Source organism: Dendrobates tinctorius, unplaced genomic scaffold, assembly GCF_039654945.1.
Source record: "Dendrobates tinctorius isolate UK_male_01 unplaced genomic scaffold, ASM3965494v1 ptg000028l, whole genome shotgun sequence".
NCBI lineage: Eukaryota > Metazoa > Chordata > Amphibia > Anura > Dendrobatidae > Dendrobates > Dendrobates tinctorius.
Genome location: NW_027361696.1, coordinates 34,849,304 through 34,869,008, shown reverse-complemented (window position 1 = coordinate 34,869,008; position 19,705 = coordinate 34,849,304). Strand labels below are relative to the sequence as shown.

General features: G+C 45.1%; 1 protein-coding gene across 1 annotated transcript in view; it reads left to right on the top strand.

Moving 5' to 3' along the window:
• Nucleotides 1–11,658, top strand: part of LOC141084887 (phospholipase A2 inhibitor NAI-like) — a 122,751-nt gene extending 111,093 nt beyond the window's left edge. The window contains exon 5 of the mRNA XM_073569842.1: nt 10,973–11,658. Coding sequence (XP_073425943.1) covers nt 10,973–11,232 — 260 coding nt within the window. The 3' untranslated portion in view covers nt 11,233–11,658. The remainder of the gene's footprint in view (nt 1–10,972) is intronic.
• Nucleotides 11,659–19,705: the final 8,047 nt, after the last annotated feature.

Genomic DNA, 19,705 nt, shown 5'->3' with positions numbered 1-19,705 from the left:
CAAATAATGCTCCAAACATAATGGGCCCCATTTCTAATGCTCTAGTGTATAATGGGCCCTGTAAATGCTGCTCCAGTGTCTGATGTCCACCTTTGGAATGTTCCAGTGTATGGTGGGCCCCATCTATCATTCTCCAGAGTATAGTGCTCCCCAAAAATTGCTGTCCCAACATTGAAAACAATCAAATAAGTCTCCTCGCTAGGGAATCCCTGTACTTGTCTGGACAGGTGCTGTAGCTTGCTTAACAGCTCGCCAGCCGTTCTCACGCCCAGTATGGATTGCACGTGATTGCACAAAGGTTAGAAAGGGTACCGTATCCCTGGATAACATGTATGGATAGTGTACACATTCAAAATATATGTCTCAGGAGGCAGGCTCAGACAGTGTCAGGCCCAGTATGGATTGCACGTGATTGCACAAAGGTTAGAAAGGGTACCGTATCCCCGGATAACATGTTTGGATAGCGTACACATTCAAAATATATGTCTCAGGAGGCAGGCTCAGACGGTGTTAGGCCCAGTATGGATTGCACGTGATTGCACAAAGGTTAGAAAGGGTACCGTATCCCCGGATAACATGTATGGATAGCGTACACATTCAAAATATATGTCTCAGGAGGCAGGCTCAGACGGTGTTTAAGCCCAGTATGGATTGCACGTGATTGCACAAAGGTTAGAAAGGGTACCGTATCCCCGGATAACATGTATGGATAGCGTACACATTCAAAATATATGTCTCAGGAGGCAGGCTCAGACGGTGTCAGGCACAGTATGGATTGCACGTGATTGCACAAAGGTTAGAAAGGGTACCGTATCCCCGGATAACATGTATGGATAGCGTACACATTCAAAATATATGTCTCAGGAGGCAGGCTCAGACGGTGTCAGGCACAGTATGGATTGCACGTGATTGCACAAAGGTTAGAAAGGGTACCGTATCCCCGGATAACATGTATGGATAGCGTACACATTCAAAATATATGTCTCAGGAGGCAGGCTAAGTCGGTGTTAGGCCCAGTATGGATTGCACGTGATTGCACAAAGGTTAGAAAGGGTACCGTATCCCCGGATAACATGTATGGATAGCGTACACATTCAAAATATATGTCTCAGGAGGCAGGCTCAGACGGTGTCAGGCACAGTATGGATTGCACGTGATTGCACAAAGGTTAGAAAGGGTACCGTATCCCCGGATAACATGTATGGATAGCGTACACATTCAAAATATATGTCTCAGGAGGCAGGCTCAGACGGTGTCAGGCACAGTATAGATTGCACGTGATTGCACAAAGGTTAGAAAGGGTACCGTATCCCCGGATAACATGTATGGATAGCGTACACATTCAAAATATATGTCTCAGGAGGCAGGCTCAGACGGTGTCAGGCACAGTATGGATTGCACGTGATTGCACAAAGGTTAGAAAGGGTACCGTATCCCCGGATAACATGTACGGATAGCGTACACATTCAAAATATATGACTCAGGAGGCAGGCTCAGACGGTGTCAGGCACAGTATGGATTGCACGTGATTGCACAAAGGTTAGAAAGGGTACCGTATCCCCGGATAACATGTATGGATAGCATACACATTCAAAATATATGTCTCAGGAGGCAGGCTCAGACGGTGTCAGGCACAGTATGGATTGCACGTGATTGCACAAAGGTTAGAAAGGGTACCGTATCCCCGGATAACATGTATGGATAGCGTACACATTCAAAATATATGTCTCAGGAGGCAGGCTCAGATGGTGTCAGGCACAGTATGGATTGCACGTGATTGCACAAAGGTTAGAAAGGGTACCGTATCCCCGGATAACATGTATGGATAGCGTACACATTCAAAATATATGTCTCAGGAGGCAGGCTCAGACGGTGTCAGGCACAGTATGGATTTGACGGCCCAGATTACACAGCGGAGGAGCAGGGAGAGGTAAAGATTGCAAATGCTGGTGCCCTGCCCAAGCAAGGGGGGCCCACTCGTGGGCGTCGGTACTGGCACTGGGCCCCTCATAGTACAGCGGTGTGTCTGACGGCGGGTGTGCACCACCACCGTCAGAGACACTTGATTGCACTATGAGGGACCCTGTGCCAGTGCCCGCGCCCAAGAGTCGGCCTACCCACCTGTCCAGGGCAACGGCACTCGCACGGTGTCGTGCGCTAGGTGGTGACCCCGGCCATGGGGGGGGAGGCAGCACAGTTAGGGAGTTTTAGAAAGTGGCATATGTTGATGTTGGACATTCAGCTGATGCAAAAGGCGAAATAGGTGAAGTACCAGGAAGAGGTGGACCAAAGCAAGCCATTTTTCTGTCACCCTATGTGTCATCAGGGGAAGGTGGGACAAAATCCTTGGAAACCCATGCGTGGTTCATTTTAATGAAGGTTAGATCATCCACATTTTGGGTTGACAGACGGGTCCTTTTTTCTGTCAGGATTGATCCAGCTGCACTGAAGACTCTTTCCGATAGCACACTTGCAGCTGGGCAAGCGAGCTCCTGTAAGGCATATTGGGCCAATTCAGGCCAGGTGTCCTGTTTAGCGGCCCAATAGTCAAAGGGGAATGACCTGTGTGGGATAACATCGATATGGGAGGAAAAGTAGTTTGTAACCATAGTTGACAACTGCTGTCTCCTGTCACTTTCCATCGATGCAGTATTACCAGTTGTGTGAGCGGTATTTGAAAAATCAGTCCACAACAATGTCATGAAACCCCTGTCTCCAATGCCACTTCTGCTGTGTGCACCACGAACACCTCTGCCAAGCTGCCCCCGGCCCGTAAGGCTCGTGTGAGAACCATCACCGCTGCTGTGTGCTGGGAATGCCTCAAGCAACCGATTTACCAGAGTTGCTTGTTTATTAGCCAATATTAGGTCAAGGTTCTCCTGTGGCATGATGTTTTGTAATTTGCCTTTATAGCGTGGATCCAGGATGCTGGCCAACCAGTAGTCGTCATCGTTCATCATTTTGGCAATGCGGGGGTCCCTTTTTAGGATCCGCAAGGCATAATCTGACATGTGGGCCAATGTTCCCGGTGTCAATGATGCACTGCGAGTGCTGGGTGGAGGAGCACTTTCTGGCAAATCCACATCCCTCCAGTCACGCACAAACCCTGTACCAGACCTTGCCACGCCAACATTTTCACTTGCCCCACGAGATGCATCCTCCTCCCCTAAGTAATCATCCCCATCATCCTCCTCCTCTTCTTCCTCCACCTCGTCCAGGAGAGGTCCCTGAGCAGACAATGGCTGAATGTCATCAAGGATTCCCTCCTCCTCTTCCTCCTCATCAACATTGGCTGCAGACGTGTGCTCCTTAAGGTGCGTCAAAGTTTGCATGAGCAGACGCATAAGTGGGATGCTCATGCTTAGGATGGCGTCGTCTGCGCTTACCAGCCATGTGCATTCCTCAAAACACTGAAGGACTTTACAAAGGTCTTTCAGCTTCGACCACTGCACGCCTGTCAACTCCATGTCTGCTCTCAAAGTGCCTGGCCGTGTATCCTCCCACAAATGCATTATGGCCTGCCTCTGCTCGCACAGCCACTCCACCATGTGCAGGGTGGAGTTCCACCTTGTTGCAATGTCGATAATGAGGCGGTGGTTGGGAAGGTGGAGCAATCGCTGCAGCTTCTGCATACGAACGGAGTGTACAGGCGACCGGCGGATGTGCGCGCACAGTCTTCGCACCTTCTGGAGCAGGGCTGTTAACTCCGGATAATTTTTGAGGAAGCACTGCACCACCAGGTTCAAGGTGTGAGCCAAGCAAGGTATGTGGCTGAGTTTTGAAAGGGCTATGGCTGCCACAAAATTACGCCCGTTATCACTAACTACCTTGCCTGCCTCAAGATGCATTAGCTGTGACCGATGGGTGGGTGTGTCTTGATCCTGGGCATGATTTTACTTTCACTTTCACTTCCCCTATATAATGGGCCTTTGTCAGCAGTTACACATGCCCCCTGAGGAAGGCATTATCGCCGAAACGCCGCGCGTTGGGGTACGGCTGTGGTCTCCCTTGCTGCTCCTTCTTGTGTAAGTGCCTCCTTTATTACCATATTGTATGTTTTTGCCTGTCATCATTCATGTAGGAATTTTTTCCCTGTAGTTATGGTCACGACCATGGGCAAACATTATTTATGTTTAGACAGTTAGACACTTCACAATGTTCATGTATTTCTCATGACTATTTATTTGGAGCTGCCATGGTCACCCGAACCTTTCTTTTCCTACCAATGTCACTTTTTAGCCATGTTCTGTTTGTTTCACCTTTCAATAAAAACCTACTTTGCACTTTACCTTGTGATATGAGGACTTTTTCACTGCTTTTCGTCAGTTGCTATGGTTATATGCAGTGTGTTCTGTACTATCCATTCATGTGCTGGAATCTTGGTTGTGATTACCAACACATCTAAATCACTATGATTTTGATAACCCACTCCAGCACATTTTGCTGTCTTTCATTCTTACGACTTGCCTGCCTCAAGATGTACATTGCCCAGCCATGACTCAGTTTGTCGCTTCAAGTACTCGGCCAGCACCTCGGCGGTGTGTCTGTCGCCCAAACACATCATCTGCAACACAGCCTGCTGACGCTTTCCACTAGCTGCTCGATAGGGGGACACATCGTGTGCAACAGTGGCAGCTGCAGATGGAGTGCTCGTACGACTGCGCTCTGTGGACGAGCTTTCGCTTCTGAGGAGGAGGAGGAGGAGGAGGGTCGAACGCCTACAGCCAACTGTTTCCTATACCGTGGGCTAGGCAGCACTGTCCCACCACCGCTGTCCCCTGTGGACCCTGCATCCACCACATTAACCCAGTGCGCAGTGATGGACATGTAACGGCCCTGGCCATGCCGACTGGACCATGCATCAGTTGTGAGGTGCACCTTTCTGCTCACTGACTGCTTGAGTGCATGGACAATGCGGTCTTTCACATGATGGTGGAGGGCTGGGATGGCTTTGCGAGAGAAGAAGTGGCGACTGGGTAGGTCATAGCGTGGTACTGCATAGGCCATGAGTTCGCGGAAAGCTGTGCTTTCCACCAACCGAAAGGGCATCATCTCAAACGAGATTAGTTTGGCAATATGGGCGTTCAAACCCAGTGTACGCGGATGAGAGACTGAGTACTTTCTTGACCTACTCATAGTGTCTGGGAGGGTGAGCTGGACTTGAGAGCTGCATATGGTGGAAGTAGCGGTGGACAGGGCGGACTGAGAGAGGGTTGATGATGGTGATGGAGTTGGTGTTCTTTCTGATGGCCTAGAATCAGTCTTTCGTTGATATAACAGTGGGATTCCCTGACTGCTGTGGCCTTGCAACGACACCTCAACATTTGCTGCTGTGCTAACCGGTGGGCTTACAGTGGGGGAAACAATGTAGCGTTGCTGACTACCTTCGTTGTGATCAGTTGCACATGTGGCACTTGAGGTTTGGTGTTGTGTCCACGCTTGCAAGTGCATGGTGGTTAAATGTCTAAGCATGCAACTGGTATTCAAATTTTTCAGATTTTTCCCTCGGCTAAAGGTCTTTGCGCACTTCTTACAGATAACCTTGGCCTGATCATGAGGATTTTGTTCAAAAAAGTGCCACACTGCACTCTTCCTACTTTGGCAGACATTTTGCGGCCTAGCACGCTGTGATCTTTTGACCCTCTGGACAAGCTGTCCAGCAACTCTTTTGATGTTTGGAACCTGTCTTTGGAGTGCTCCGGGCCTGCCAGATAACAGCTGTTGCGATGTCGATGTCTGCTGTGGATGCTCCTCATCTGAGCTATTGGAAGCAGCACCCTCTTCCCCCAATGGATGCCAATCTGGGTCAACAACTGGGTCATCCATCACCTCCTCTTCTATGTCATGTGCACCTTTCTCTGTGTCACCGTGTATGGTGGTATAGTGTGCGGGAAGGGGCACCTGAGTCTCATCAGGGTCAAAATCTGGCTCTGTACACTGCGAGGACAATGTAGTGCTCTGAGTGAATGTACCAGCAGAATCATCCATCAGCGGCTGTGCATCAGTGCACTCCATGTCAGATTCATCTTGGCCTGGGTAATTCACCATTTCACTTGATAATCCAGGCATGGTATGTGAAAACAGCTCCATGGAGTAATCAGTAGTGTGGCCTGCATCATCCTTCAATCTTGGTTGGGGTGAAGGACACAAGGAAAGGTGTGGTTCATGAACATGAGCCTCCAATGACGACTCAGTGCTTTTACTTTTTACAACTGAAGAAGAGGAGGCGATAGAGCTGGAGGCTGAGTCAGCAATGTAAGACAAAACTTTTTCCTGATGCTCTGCCTTTAAAAGCGGTTTGCCAACTCCTAGAAAACTAAGCGTTCGAGGCCTTATGTAGACAGACGATGACGCAGGGTCAGCACCTCCTGCATTCGGTCCTATTTTGTTCTTGCCACTACCATCAGATCCACCACCAACACCATCATTACCAGCTGCCAACCCCCGCCCAATTCCACGGCCTATTCCACCAGCCTTCCTCATTTTTGGTAGAAATGTAGACAAAATCCAACAAACTATATAGTAATGTAAAACAAGGTACAAGGTGTCTATAGGACAGGGGAGATTTAGAATTTCTGCACACACTTGTGGACAGTGGACACTTTTGGATTGTGTGAGGCCCACTGATATCTGAGCGCTATGTGACACGCTCGATGGCACAGCTGCCTGTGACCAAAGTGACGAGAGGATAATGGAGATTTTGAATCTCTGTGCACACTTTTAGACACTGGACACTTGTGGATTGTGTGAGGCCCACTGATATCTGAGCGCTATGTGACACGCTCGATGGCACAGCTGCCTGTGACCAAAGTGACGAGAGGATAATGGAGATTTTTAATCTCTGCGCACACTTTTGGACACTGGACACTTGTGGATTGTGTGAGGCCCACTGATATCTGAGCGCTATGTGACAGGCTCGATGGCACAGCTGCCTGTGACCAAAGTGACGAGAGGATAATGGAGATTTTGAATCTCTGCGCACACTTTTGGACACTGGACACTTGTGGATTGTGTGAGGCCCACTGATATCTGAGCGCTATGTGACAGGCTCGATGGCACAGCTGCCTGTGACCAAAGTGACGAGAGGATAATGGAGATTTTGAATCTCTGCGCACACTTTTGGACACTGGACACTTGTGGATTGTGTGAGGCCCACTGATATCTGAGCGCTATGTGACACGCTCGATGGCACAGCTGCCTGTGACCAAAGTGACGAGAGGATAATGGAGATTTTGAATCTCTGCGCACACTTTTGGACACTGGACACTTGTGGATTGTGTGAGGCCCACTGATATCTGAGCGCTATGTGACACGCTCGATGGCACAGCTGCCTGTGACCAAAGTGACGAGAGGATAATGGAGATTTTGAATCTCTGCGCACACTTTTGGACTCTGGACACTTGTGGATTGTGTGAGGCCCACTGATATCTGAGCGCTATGTGACACGCTCGATGGCACAGCTGCCTGTGACCAAAGTGACGAGAGGATAATGGAGATTTTGAATCTCTGCGCACACTTTTGGACACTGGACACTTGTGGATTGTGTGAGGCCCACTGATATCTGAGCGCTATGTGACAGGCTCGATGGCACAGCTGCCTGTGACCAAAGTGACGAGAGGATAATGGAGATTTTGAATCTCTGCGCACACTTTAGAACACTGGACACTTGTGGATTGTGTGAGGCCCACTGATATCTGAGCGCTATGTGACACGCTCGATGGCACAGCTGCCTGTGACCAAAGTGACGAGAGGATAATGGAGATTTTGAATCTCTGCGCACACTTTTGGACACTGGACACTTGTGGATTGTGTGAGGCCCACTGATATCTGAGCGCTATGTGACACGCTCGATGGCACAGCTGCCTGTGACCAAAGTGACGAGAGGATAATGGAGATTTTGAATCTCTGCGCACACTTTTGGACACTGGACACTTGTGGATTGTGTGAGGCCCACTGATATCTGAGCGCTATGTGACACGCTCGATGGCACAGCTGCCTGTGACCAAAGTGACGGGAGGATAATGGAGATTTTGAATCTCTGCGCACACTTTTGGACACTGGACACTTGTGGATTGTGTGAGGCCCACTGATATCTGAGCGCTATGTGACAGGCTCGATGGCACAGCTGCCTGTGACCAAAGTGACGAGAGGATAATGGAGATTTTGAATCTCTGCGCACACTTTTGGACACTGGACACTTGTGGATTGTGTGAGGTCCACTGATATCTGAGCGCTATGTGACACGCTCGATGGCACAGCTGCCTGTGACCAAAGTGACGAGAGGATAATGGAGATTTTGAATCTCTGCGCACACTTTTGGACACTGGACACTTGTGGATTGTGTGAGGCCCACTGATATCTGAGCGCTATGTGACACGCTCGATGGCACAGCTGCCTGTGACCAAAGTGACGGGAGGATAATGGAGATTTTGAATCTCTGCGCACACTTTTGGACACTGGACACTTGTGGATTGTGTGAGGCCCACTGATATCTGAGCGCTATGTGACAGGCTCGATGGCACAGCTGCCTGTGACCAAAGTGACGAGAGGATAATGGAGATTTTGAATCTCTGCGCACACTTTTGGACACTGGACACTTGTGGATTGTGTGAGGCCCACTGATATCTGAGCGCTATGTGACACGCTCGATGGCACAGCTGCCTGTGACCAAAGTGACGAGAGGATAATGGAGATTTTGAATCTCTGCGCACACTTTTGGACACTGGACACTTGTGGATTGTGTGAGGCCCACTGATATCTGAGCGCTATGTGACAGGCTCGATGGCACAGCTGCCTGTGACCAAAGTGACGAGAGGATAATGGAGATTTTGAATCTCTGCGCACACTTTTGGACACTGGACACTTGTGGATTGTGTGAGGCCCACTGATATCTGAGCGCTATGTGACACGCTCGATGGCACAGCTGCCTGTGACCAAAGTGACGAGAGGATAATGGAGATTTTGAATCTCTGCGCACACTTTTGGACACTGGACACTTGTGGATTGTGTGAGGCCCACTGATATCTGAGCGCTATGTGACACGCTCGATGGCACAGCTGCCTGTGACCAAAGTGACGAGAGGATAATGGAGATTTTGAATCTCTGCGCACACTTTTGGACACTGGACACTTGTGGATTGTGTGAGGCCCACTGATATCTGAGCGCTATGTGACACGCTCGATGGCACAGCTGCCTGTGACCAAAGTGACGAGAGGATAATGGAGATTTTGAATCTCTGCGCACACTTTTGGACACTGGACACTTGTGGATTGTGTGAGGCCCACTGATATCTGAGCGCTATGTGACAGGCTCGATGGCACAGCTGCCTGTGACCAAAGTGACGAGAGGATAATGGAGATTTTGAATCTCTGCGCACACTTTTGGACACTGGACACTTGTGGATTGTGTGAGGCCCACTGATATCTGAGCGCTATGTGACACGCTCGATGGCACAGCTGCCTGTGACCAAAGTGACGAGAGGATAATGGAGATTTTGAATCTCTGCGCACACTTTTGGACACTGGACACTTGTGGATTGTGTGAGGCCCACTGATATCTGAGCGCTATGTGACACGCTCGATGGCACAGCTGCCTGTGACCAAAGTGATGAGAGGATAATGGAGATTTTGAATCTCTGCGCACACTTTTGGACACTGGACACTTGTGGATTGTGTGAGGCCCACTGATATCTGAGCGCTATGTGACACGCTCGATGGCACAGTTGCCTGTGACCAAAGTGACGAGAGGATAATGGAGATTTTGAATCTCTGCGCACACTTTTGGACACTGGACACTTGTGGATTGTGTGAGGCCCACTGATATCTGAGCGCTATGTGACACGCTCGATGGCACAGCTGTGACAAAAGTGACTAGAGGATAAGGGAGATTGGATTGCTTTTAAAAAAGCAGTTTGCGGAGCAGTGGGTAAACAGCAATGCCAGCGTGTCAGGAAGCCTTAAAAGGCAGCCCAACAACCAACACCACTGATACACCACTATATAGCCTCCCCTTGCACTGCACACACAGTGACTTGTGTGTTGTGCAGGCCAAATCGCTAGCAGCAGAAGCAGTTTTTTTGTCTTCTTCCCTGCCTAACGCTCTCCCTACAGAATCAGCAGCAACCTCTCCCTATACTAAGATCGGCAGAAGTAAGATGGCGGTCGGCGTGCACGCCCTTTTATACCCCCTGTGACGCCCACCAAAGCAAGCCAATCACTTGCATGCCCTTCTGAAAGATGGTGGTGACCCGTGCCTAGGTCATCACGTTGCCCACAGTGTCCGTGGATCCTGATTGGCTGAAAAAGAGCGCAAAACAAACTTTTGAAACGCGACTTTGGCGCGTAAGTCGCCGACCTCGTGGCCGACCTCATCCTAGGGTCGGGTTTCGTTTCATGAAACCCGACTTTGCCAAAAGTCGGCGACTTTTGAATTTTTTCGACCCGTTTCGCTCAACTCTATTACCTATCTATTATCTATCATCTATCTATTATCCAGCTATCAATTATATATCTTTACATGTGTCTATTATGTACCAATTATCCATCTATCAATTATCTATGTGTCTATTATCTATCTAGCTATCTATTATCTATCTATTTATCTATCTATCTATTATCTATCTATAATCTGTCTATCATCTATCTATTTATTTTACTCATTTATATAGTGCCATTAATTCCACAGCACTTTACAGGCATTATCAGCACTGCCCCCGATGGGGCTCACAATCTAGAATCCCTATCAGTATGTCTTTGGAATGTGGGAGGAAACCGGAGTACCTGGAGGAAACCTACACAAACACGGGGAGAACATACAAACTCCTTGCAGATCTCTCTATTATCTATCTATCTATCTATCTATCTATCTATCTATCTATCATATATCTATCTATCTATCATCCATCTATCTATTTATGTATGTCATCAAATATCATATATTGTCAATAAAAACCTTGTTTTCTTCTGTTTTACAGGTTTGCAGACTACTCTTAGCATCACTCGTGGTTGTGCCTCAAGTAGCTACTGCACTAGAAGCAACATAACCTTCACTTCCAATGACGTCCAAACTGAGATCACATATCAGTGCACCACTGGAACGCTTGCTAATAGTACTAGTACTACAACACGTGCGACTTCTACTACCACAACCACAAAGGCGAGCAGTGGGACTTGTCGCTGCACCGTCACGCTATTGGTGGTTTTCTTCTTGTTCATTTTGATATTGTTAATCTAAAGCGTCAAACAACGAGAAGATGTAATGTGTATTCACTTTATATAAAACCTAATACATCGCGGCTATAAAATATAAAAAGACACTAAAGTATTGAAAAAGAATTATATTCTATGCATTATCTTATGGAGGTTGTAAAATTGCACAAGCACAGCTCTGAATGTGGCAGGATCACTTTCTCACCAGTCAGCCATGATCCCCTTGTGCCCTTGCTATGCTGCAAATACAAAACTGCCTCTGCTTGCAGAATGGGAGACTGCACAGTTCAGACCACTAGTGTGATCATGGCTCTGGATCTGAATCTTCAGGAGCAAACTGCTCCCCGGCCAGCAGGAAGCAGTGAGACAGGTGAACAATGTGCTACAGAAGTAAAAAATATTAGACAACCATTTAGGCTATGTGCTCACGTTGCGGATTTGCTTGCGGAAATTTCTGCACAGTTTTCTACGTGTTTTTTGTGTGGATTTTATGCGTTTTTGATGCGGATTTTCATGCAGATTGGTATGTGGAATTGTTTGCGGATTTGCTTGCGTAATAAAGTTATATTTAAAAAAATAAAAGAATGCCATTTTCAAGTCCAACCTCCATTGTTGATGTGCTTCAACCAAAACTGGCTCGATTCTCCGCCCACACACTCTTCCTCCTTCTGACAACAGTTTCTTTGACAACTCTGCTGCATTTTTGCACCAAATCCGCAAACATTTTTATACCTGCAGTTTTGCTGCAGATTTCAGTGTCTCAATGGAAGTCAATGGGTGAAAAACGCTTCAGATCCGCAAAAAGAATTGACATGCTGTGGAAAATAAAACGCTGCAAATACGGATGGAAATTTCTGCATCATGTGCACAACAATTCTGGATTCCCATTGATTAACATTGCTTTAGTAATCCTTTGTGTTTTTGTTGCATTTCCGAGCAGAAAAAAAACGCTGTGAATCCGCAACAAACCCACATCATATGAACATAGCCTTAAAGTGGTTGTCTGGTTGTCCTTTCTTAAGATATTGATGATGTATTGTTTAGACTGGTGGGTGGCCAATACCCTACACCCCCACCAATCATCTCAAAACAGCTGTTGCAGCAGATAAATGTAGATTCTGTACATAAAGCACAGCTATATTCAATGTGTAGTGGCGACTGCTTGGTACTGCAGAACAGCTCCTGCTCTATTGAATAAAACTTGTTCTCCAGTAAGCAGATAAATACAATCCACACTTGGAAACATTAATTTACCATTCACCCACATACTCCACACCCAGTGGGGAAGCAGTGAGTAAAAGAAAGAAAAGGGACACTCCATCCAAGATTTTTCCATAACCAGAAAAAAAGGAGTACAAGTCCCAGAAAATTTGATTTAAAAGATATAAATTTATAATATAAGTTCAATACATCAGTTATGCAGTAGGACATCAATATATATAGAAAAGTAACAGCAAGGTATGTTCAGCGATAGGAAGAGGTATAAACCAGTGTGTTGAACAGACAACACCATATCCCTCATATAGTAAAGTGCATAATGCATAAGTAAAAAGTGGGAAAAGGGAAGGAGACAAGGAAACAAGGGAGCGTTGGTTAATGGAGAACAAATGTGAATTATAATTATCAAAGTCTATAGCAAAAAAGGCTTGTTCTATATGCACCCCAGGCCTATTCTACTGTTCCTTACCCATCCACTGGTGTATCTGAGGAGCAGGCTGGGCTGCCCCAACGCGCGTTTCGCAGACAGAAAAAATAAAAATTAAATCCAGAGAGCTATACTTAAAGAAAAGAACTAAAGCTCAACTGCACATTGAGACCTGCCGGGACCAAGGTATTGAGTACCACGATCCATCGACACTCCCTTTGAGCTAAAATACGCTTCAAATCTCCTCCTCTGATGCCATACTGAGTCTCATCAATCCCCCAAATTTTCAGTTCCTTAGGATTGCATTTATGTTGCAGTTTGCGAGACATTTTAAACTGCGTCATAATTGCAATCCTAAGGAATTGGAAATTTGTCCTTTTCTTTAAATATAGCTCTCTTGATTGAATTTTTATTTTTTTCTGTCTCTTTTGTGTGTTTTTATTAACTTTTTTGTTTTTCATATATTTTATAGTTGGTCTAATGTTATCTTGTATATGATGATACATCTATCTTCTGGAATAATGATTGATTCGGCTTTCTAATCATAATGAAAGATCCTCTTCTATCATCCTTTTTTAAATCTGGATGAAGATATCAAGTGTCAACTATATGTCCCTCTTCTTTTGATTAATTATGGTGTTTTTGTTTTATTTTTTTTCTCTTTGTGTCTGTAATCACTATTTACAGTATATTATATTTTTGTATTTCTATATTTTTCTTATATATGTTTTCACCTTTTCACCTTTACTATACGTATTATATCTCATTTATAATTTTTTGTTATTTGCATTTGTTTTTTCACTTTTTATTATATTTCCATTCAGGATATCCCTTATATTTATTATACACTATTATATAGCAATTTTAATATGTGGAGGGAAGATAGTATTAATATTTTCTCTTAATGTAGACTAGCCTTACTCGCATTCTCTCAAGTCCCTTATGCGCATGTCTCCGTCAGACCGCTTTCCAGGGCATTGTGGATGGCACCAGGAAGTGACGTATGCATTCCAGTGACGTCAGTGCGACGTTACTTTGGACCGCAGCGACATTTGAGCAGCCAGAAGGGATGCTTGTTTGGAGACGGACTGCGGGACACAGGCACTGACACCGGAGACTTGTTGAGACAAATGAGGGGATCTATTTATGTCCGCGCTTCACACACAAGGTAGCAGTGCCCCCTGACGAAGACAACGTGAAACGCGCTTTGGGGCAGCCCAGCGTGCTCCTCAGATATACCACTGGATGGGTAAGGAACAGTAGGATAGGTGTGAGGTGCATATAGAACAAGCACTTTTTGCAATAGACTTTGATAATTATAATTCAAATTTGTTCTCCGTTAACCGACGCTCCCATGTTTTCCTTGGCTTTTTTCCTACTCCCACTTTTTACTTAAGCATTATGTACTTTACTATATGAGGGATATGGTGTTGTCTGTTCAACATGCTGGTTTCTACCTTTTCCTGCAGCTGAACATACCTTGCTGTTACTTTTCTATATATATTGATGTCCTACTGCATGACTGATGTATTGAACTTATATAATAAAGTTATATCTTTTTAATCAAATTTTATGGGACTTGTACTCCTTTTCTTTTGGTTATGGAATTCTCTAGTATGCAGCAGCGGCTGCTACACATTGAATGAAGCTGTGCATTTCAGCATTGTTCCATATGTTTACATTTGACTGCCTCCAGAACTGTTTTCAGCTGATTGGTGGAGTATTGGGTGTATTAATGATCTCTGCTAGGGGTAGGCCATCAACATCTTTAGACTGGACAATGTCTTTTACTCATTAATGCCTGTAGAAAAGCTTGATATTACTCCTCTCTTTCACCACAACATGTTAAAACTACTTGTAGTGCACTTTCAAGTCTTATATGTCCAAGAACTATCCCCACTGTCATTTTCTGCAACTAGAAATTCACTTTTTTGAAATGATGGTTCCTCTTTGTGGGTATTTTGCAAGCATTACAGGAGCTGGGTCTTCCTTTCCTCCCTTCCCTTACCTATCTGACTTGTCTACATCTACAGTCTCAAGTAGTTGCATAAAATGTTCCTTGTCCAACTCATAACTACAGGATCACTGGATGATCAAGGAGTGGAAATAGTGCAATGTGGACTCTGGACCATGTTTGCAGTGGCAGCGAATCTGGACCATGTTTGCAGTGGCAGTGACTCTGGACCATGTTTGCAGTGACAGTGACTCTGGACCATGTTTGCAGTGGCAGTGACTCTGGACCATATTAGCAGTGGCAGTGACTCTGGACCATATTTTCAGTGTTAGTGACTCTGGACCATATTTGCAGTGGCAGTGACTCTGGATCATGTTTGCAGTGGCCGTGACTCTGGATCATGTTTGTAGCTGCAATGATGGTCGACCATGTTTGCAGTGGCAGTGACTCTGAACCATACTTGCAGTGGTAATTAGTCTGGATCATGTTTACAATGGCAGTGACTGGATCATGTTTGCAGTGACAGTGCCTCGGGACCATGTTTACTGTGACAGTGACTTTGGATCTTGTTTGAAGTGGCAGTGACTCTGGATCATCTTTGCTGTGGTAGTGACTTCGCACTTTGCAGTGGCATTGACTCTGGGCAATGTTTGCATTGTCTGTGACTCTGGACCATATTTGCAGTTGCAGTGACTCTGAACTATGTTTGCAAAGGCGGTGACTCTGGACCATGTTTGCAGTGGCAGTGACTCTGGATCATGTTTGCAGAGGCAGTGACTCTGGATCATGTTTGCAGTGGAAGTGACTCTGGGCCATGTTTGCAGTGGCAGTGACTCTGGATCATGTTTGCAGTGGCAGTGACTCTGGATCATGTTTGTAGTGGCAGTGACTCTGGATCATTTTTGCAGTGGAAGTGACTGGATTATATTTGCAGTGGAAGTGAATCTGGACCATGTTTGCTGTGGCAGTGACTTTGGACCATGTTTGCAGAAGCAGTGATCAACTTTCAGAAGCAATTAATATCTTTTTAAAGAAAGCATGCCCCATGGGGGTTCATTTTTCCAATTTACTAATCTGGGTATTGGCAGTTTGGTTATATAAATGTACAAAAAAAACCCTGCAAATAAATATATCTTGCTTGTATCCGGATTTTTGTCTCCATTTTCTTACATTTGGAGTAGGGTTAAGAGTGAACAATAAGATCTTGATATACCCAATTAATCTATCCTATGTCTAAACATCGGCATGGCACTAATTTCTTTGTGCTCCAATATATGGGAAAACTATTCAATATTCATGAAAATGGCATCTGCATATTACACAGCAATGAAAACAAAAACAAAAGGTGTGGTGTATATAAGGCACCAAATATCCAATATAATGCAATAACTACAAAATGTATAAATAAACAGAATTTTTTATTGATACAAACAAACACACAGAGACGTGCATACAAACAAATAGTTGCCCCATTGTAACACAGCACACTGGCCCTGTCGTTATGTACAGAGTTACAGTGCCTTGCGAAAGTATTTGGCTCCCTGGAACTTTTCAGTCTTTTCCCACATATCATGCTTCAAACATAAAGATACCAAATGTAAATTTTTGGTGAAGAATCAACAAGTGGGACACAATTGTGAAGTTGAACGAAATTTATTGGTTATTTTAAATTTTTGTGGAAAGTGGAGCGTGTAATATTATACGCCCCTTTAGTTGCAGCAAACTCACTCCAGAAGTTCATTGTGGATCTCTGAATGATCCAATGTTGTCCTAAATGACTAATGATGATAAATATAATCCACCTGTATGTAATCAAGTCTCCGTATAAATGCACCTGCTCTGTGATAGTCTCAGTGTTCTGTTTGAAGCACAGAGAGCATCATGAAGACCAAGGAACACAACAGGCAGGTCCGTGATACTGTTGTGGAGAAGTTTAAAGCTGGATTTGGATACAAAATGGTTTCCAAACCTTTAAACATCCCAAGGAGCACTGTGCAAGTAATCATATTGAAAGGAAGGAGTATCATACCACTGCCAATCTACCAAGACCCGGCTGTCCCTCTAAACTTTCATCTCAATCAAGAAGACTGATCAGAGATGTAGCCAAGAGGCCCATGATCACACTGGATGAACTGCAGAGATCTACAGCTGAGGCGAGGCAGTCTGTCCATAGGACAACAATCAGTCGTACACTGCACAAATCTGGCCTTTATGGAAGAGTGGCAAGAAGAAAGCCATTTCTCAAAGATATCCATAAAAAGCATTATTTAAAGTTTACAGCAAGCCACCTGGGAGACACACCAAACATGTGGAAGAAGGTGCTCTGGTAAGATGAAACCAAAATCGAACTTTTTGGCAACAATGCCAAGCAATATGTTTGGCGTAAAGACAACACAGCTCATCACCCTGAACACACCATCCCCACTGTCAAACATGGTGGTGGTAGCATCATGGTTTGGGCCTGCTTTTCTTCAGCAGGGACAGGGAAGCTGGTTAAAATTGATGGGAAGGTGGATGGAGCTAAATACAGGGCAATTCTTGAAGAAAACCTGTTGGAGTCTGCAAAAGACCTGAGACTGGGACGGAGATTTGTCTTCCAACAAGACAATGATCCCAAACATGAGCAAAATCTACAATGGAATGGTTCACAAATAAACGTATCCAGGTGTTAGAATGGCCAAGTCAAAGTCCAGACTTGAATCCAATTGGAAATCTGTGGAAAGAGCTGAAAACTGCTGTTCACAAACAATCTCCATCCAACCTCACTGAGCTAGAGCTGTTTGCCAAGGAAGAGTGGGCAAGAATTTCAGTCTCTCGATGTAGCAAACTGATAGAGACATACCCCAAGCGACTTGCAGCTGTAATCGAAGCACAAGGTGGTGCAACAAAGAATTAAGTTAAAGGGGCCGAATAATATTGCATGCCCCACTTTTCAGTTATTATATTTCCACAAAAATTTAAAATAACCATTAAATTTTGCTCAACTTCACAATTGTGTCCCACTTGTTGATTCTTCACCAAAAATTAACATATGTTAATTAACATATATTTATGTTTGAATCATGATATGTGGGAAAAGGTTGAAAAGATCCAGGGAGCCAAATACTTTCGCAAAGCCCTGTAGAGGCAAAAAAAGAACAAAAAAGCAAACAAATTCCTATTAAAACCACAAGAAAAATGACATAAAGCAGATGGAGGGAGTTGCTTGCAAACTGTGGAAAAATATGACATTGGCGCACACAGTATTTAATATAATGCAATAAATATTAGAAAAATCAAATATGATATAAATCTAGATAACACATGATCAAAAATATCATATGTGCTACGTAGGTGTATCTGTTGTGGCTCAGCAGAAAGAGACGCCGACCACAGAATCAAGGGTTCAAATCCACACTCACTTGGCTACAATGAATAGATTTAAATACATGGAAGATGGTGCCATAGCTTAGGAATAGAAAGACAAGGAAGCAAAAGAAAAATATCGCCGGATTCAGGAAAAAAGCGGCGTTTATGTAAAATAAAAATAAATAGAAAATAAAAAATTATGTCAAGTGACGGATCATCCTTAACATCTGCCCTATTGTTCATTATACTAAATGTTCAGCCCGAATAAAATAATAAAGCCTATACTCTCCTCCTATGCTGGCGCCTATCCCGCAGTGTCAGCCCTTGCTCTCCATGGGGCTGTGATGCGGTGTTGGGACACATTATGCCGGCACCCAGTCAGCGCTGCCATCACTGTCTTCGCCTCCTTTCGAGCATGAAGAGGAAGTCCGGGCTGCAGCTGATCTGCGACTTCTTCTCCTTATTCAGTTTGACTGGATGCAGAGTCAGTGCTGGCAGCACCAATTGGGCACCGGCATAACATATCCCAACACAGGGAGACCAAGTGCTGTTACTGTGGGATATGCCAGCATGGGAGATGAGTATAGACTTTATTATTTTATCAGGGTCAAAAATTTAGTTTAAGAAGGGGTTGTCTTAGTGGACAACCCTTTTAAGGAAAAAGCCAGCAGTCTTTTTTCATAAAGTGGCATTGCTGGTAGTTTTAGCGCCTTTTATTTGTGACAGCTCTTCTGCCATATGTCGATCATCTTGTAACTGAAGAAGTCTGAAAAATAAATATGTTTCTTCCTTTAACCCCTTTCTGACATCTGACGTACTATCCCGTCCACGGTACCTGGGCACCTATGACCGGGGACGGGATAGTACGTCATCGCGATCAGCAGCGCCCCCGGGGGGGAGCGCCGCTGATTGCGACCAGATGTCAGCTGATTATCACAGCTGACACACAGAAATATGTGTCATGGGCGGTCGCGGACAGCACCCGTGGGCACATTAACCCTTGGCACACTGCAATCAAACATAATTGCAGTGTACCGGGGGGATTAGAGAAGCATCGGCAGGGAGGGGGCTCCCCGCGTGCTTCCCTGAGACCCCCGCAGCAGCGCCATGTGCTGTGCTCCACGGAGGGTCTCCTTCCCCGCTGGCACCCAGATCCAAGATGGCCGCGGGGGCCTTCGGAGGCCTGCAGGGAGGCGGCTTCCTCAGTTATTTTTGGAAATTAAAAAAAAAACAATAAAAGTACACATATTTAGTATTGCCGCATCCGTAACGACCCGCCCTATAAAACTTTCCCACTAGTTAACCCCTTTAGTGAGCCCCTTAAAAAATAAAAATAAAAAACAAAGCAAAAAATTATGCTTTATCATCATACCGCCGAACAAAAAGTGCAATAACGCGTGAACAAAAAGACAGATATAAACAACCATGATAACGCTAAAAACGACATCTTGTCCCAGAAAAAATAAGCTGCCACACAGCGTCATCAGCAAAAAAATAAAAAGTTATAGCTCGAAGAAAAAAGCGATGCAAAAATAATTATTTTTTATATAA